Source organism: Oryzias melastigma, linkage group LG7 (assembly GCF_002922805.2).
Source record: "Oryzias melastigma strain HK-1 linkage group LG7, ASM292280v2, whole genome shotgun sequence".
NCBI classification, from domain to species: domain Eukaryota; kingdom Metazoa; phylum Chordata; class Actinopteri; order Beloniformes; family Adrianichthyidae; genus Oryzias; species Oryzias melastigma.
In genome coordinates, this window is record NC_050518.1 from 1,561,683 (window position 1) to 1,562,885 (window position 1,203).

Genomic DNA, 1,203 nt, shown 5'->3' on the forward strand with positions numbered 1-1,203 from the left:
GCAATTAGTTAAAGTATGTTTTTGACAAACTTCAGATATCTTGTGGTTACTAGCTGTCCGAAGCAGCACTGACACAATCCTATTTGGCACAGAGCATCTTTTATTTTAAGTTATTTGAGGGAGAAAAAAAACATTTTAAGAGATTCTAGGTTCTTTCTATATTTCTGCTTTTGTTCGTGCCAAAAAAATACATAATCCATATTAGTAAAAAAAAAAGAAGTTAATGTATGCAAATTTAAATTTCTTGAAGACTAAAATAAAACTATGCGGCTCCTTCTAGGTTTTTATCAGTGAAAAAAACAAACCCAAATGTTTCTTTTACTGTTAAAAGCTGCCAACACCTGCAATAGACCTTGATTTCTGTATTTATTACTTACTGTTGAGCAACTAGGTCAGTGGGGTTTTCACAGTCCTCATTCTGAGTCTGGACCAAGGGGCAGTTGAGAGTGCAGACACTGCTGTCACGGCGTCCATAGTAAGCACTCAAGACCTTGATAGTTTTTCCACTAGCTGTTAAAAGTGAGGAGATGGTGGCATGAATAAAAAAACATTACTCAGACCACACTGATGTTGATCATGTGTTCTTACGGCAGGTCAGCTTGGCCGTCCTTCTTTCACATGCAACAACGGTCTCTGTTAAAATAACAAACAGATCTTCCATTAGATTTCTCTAATGTGCAGCTTTACTGCTTTAAACATGTCACCTACGTGGTGCTATACAGGTGAATTCTGTCTTTATATATTTGAAGATCCCAAAGCACGGATTTACGCTGGTAATGTCAGCCATCGGAACATCACACCTCTGTTCAAACTCACATCTGTGGAGACAAAGCAGGTTATTTCTTTCTGTTGTTGCTCTTTCCTCATTTATTTGCACACTCAAGTCATCTTCAAAAAGCTCCAGACGTTGCAAATAAAAGCTTTTTCAATAACCCCAAAAAGAAACCTCAAAAAAACCATCAGTCTTTTCTAAAAGTTGTACCTTTCTTTGATCAAATCAAGCATGTCTCGATAGCACGTTGTGCTCGCGAGCGCCCAGGGATATTGCCCTTGACTGCAAGTGGTTCTGTCTCGACGCCCATAGAAGGAGGACTGCACGGTGATCACTTTATTATCTGTTTCAGAGAAAAGGGACAATCACATAACATTTTTTTTTTCATTTAAAAAGAGAAAGATTTCTGATGGTTTCTGATTTTAAAGCTT

At 37.7% G+C, this 1,203-nt stretch overlaps 1 protein-coding gene across 2 annotated transcripts in view; it reads right to left on the minus strand.

The window, feature by feature from the left end:
• Window positions 1-1,203, minus strand: part of LOC112159082 (L-rhamnose-binding lectin SML) — a 4,667-nt gene that overhangs the window by 2,944 nt on the left and 520 nt on the right. For both annotated transcript variants that reach the window (XM_024292931.2, XM_024292930.2), the window contains exons 4-7: window positions 983-1,115; window positions 709-818; window positions 589-633; window positions 378-510 (exon numbers count right to left, since the gene is read on the minus strand). In XM_024292931.2, the coding sequence (XP_024148699.1) occupies window positions 378-510; window positions 589-633; window positions 709-818; window positions 983-1,115 (421 nt within the window). The remainder of the gene's footprint in view (window positions 1-377; window positions 511-588; window positions 634-708; window positions 819-982; window positions 1,116-1,203) is intronic.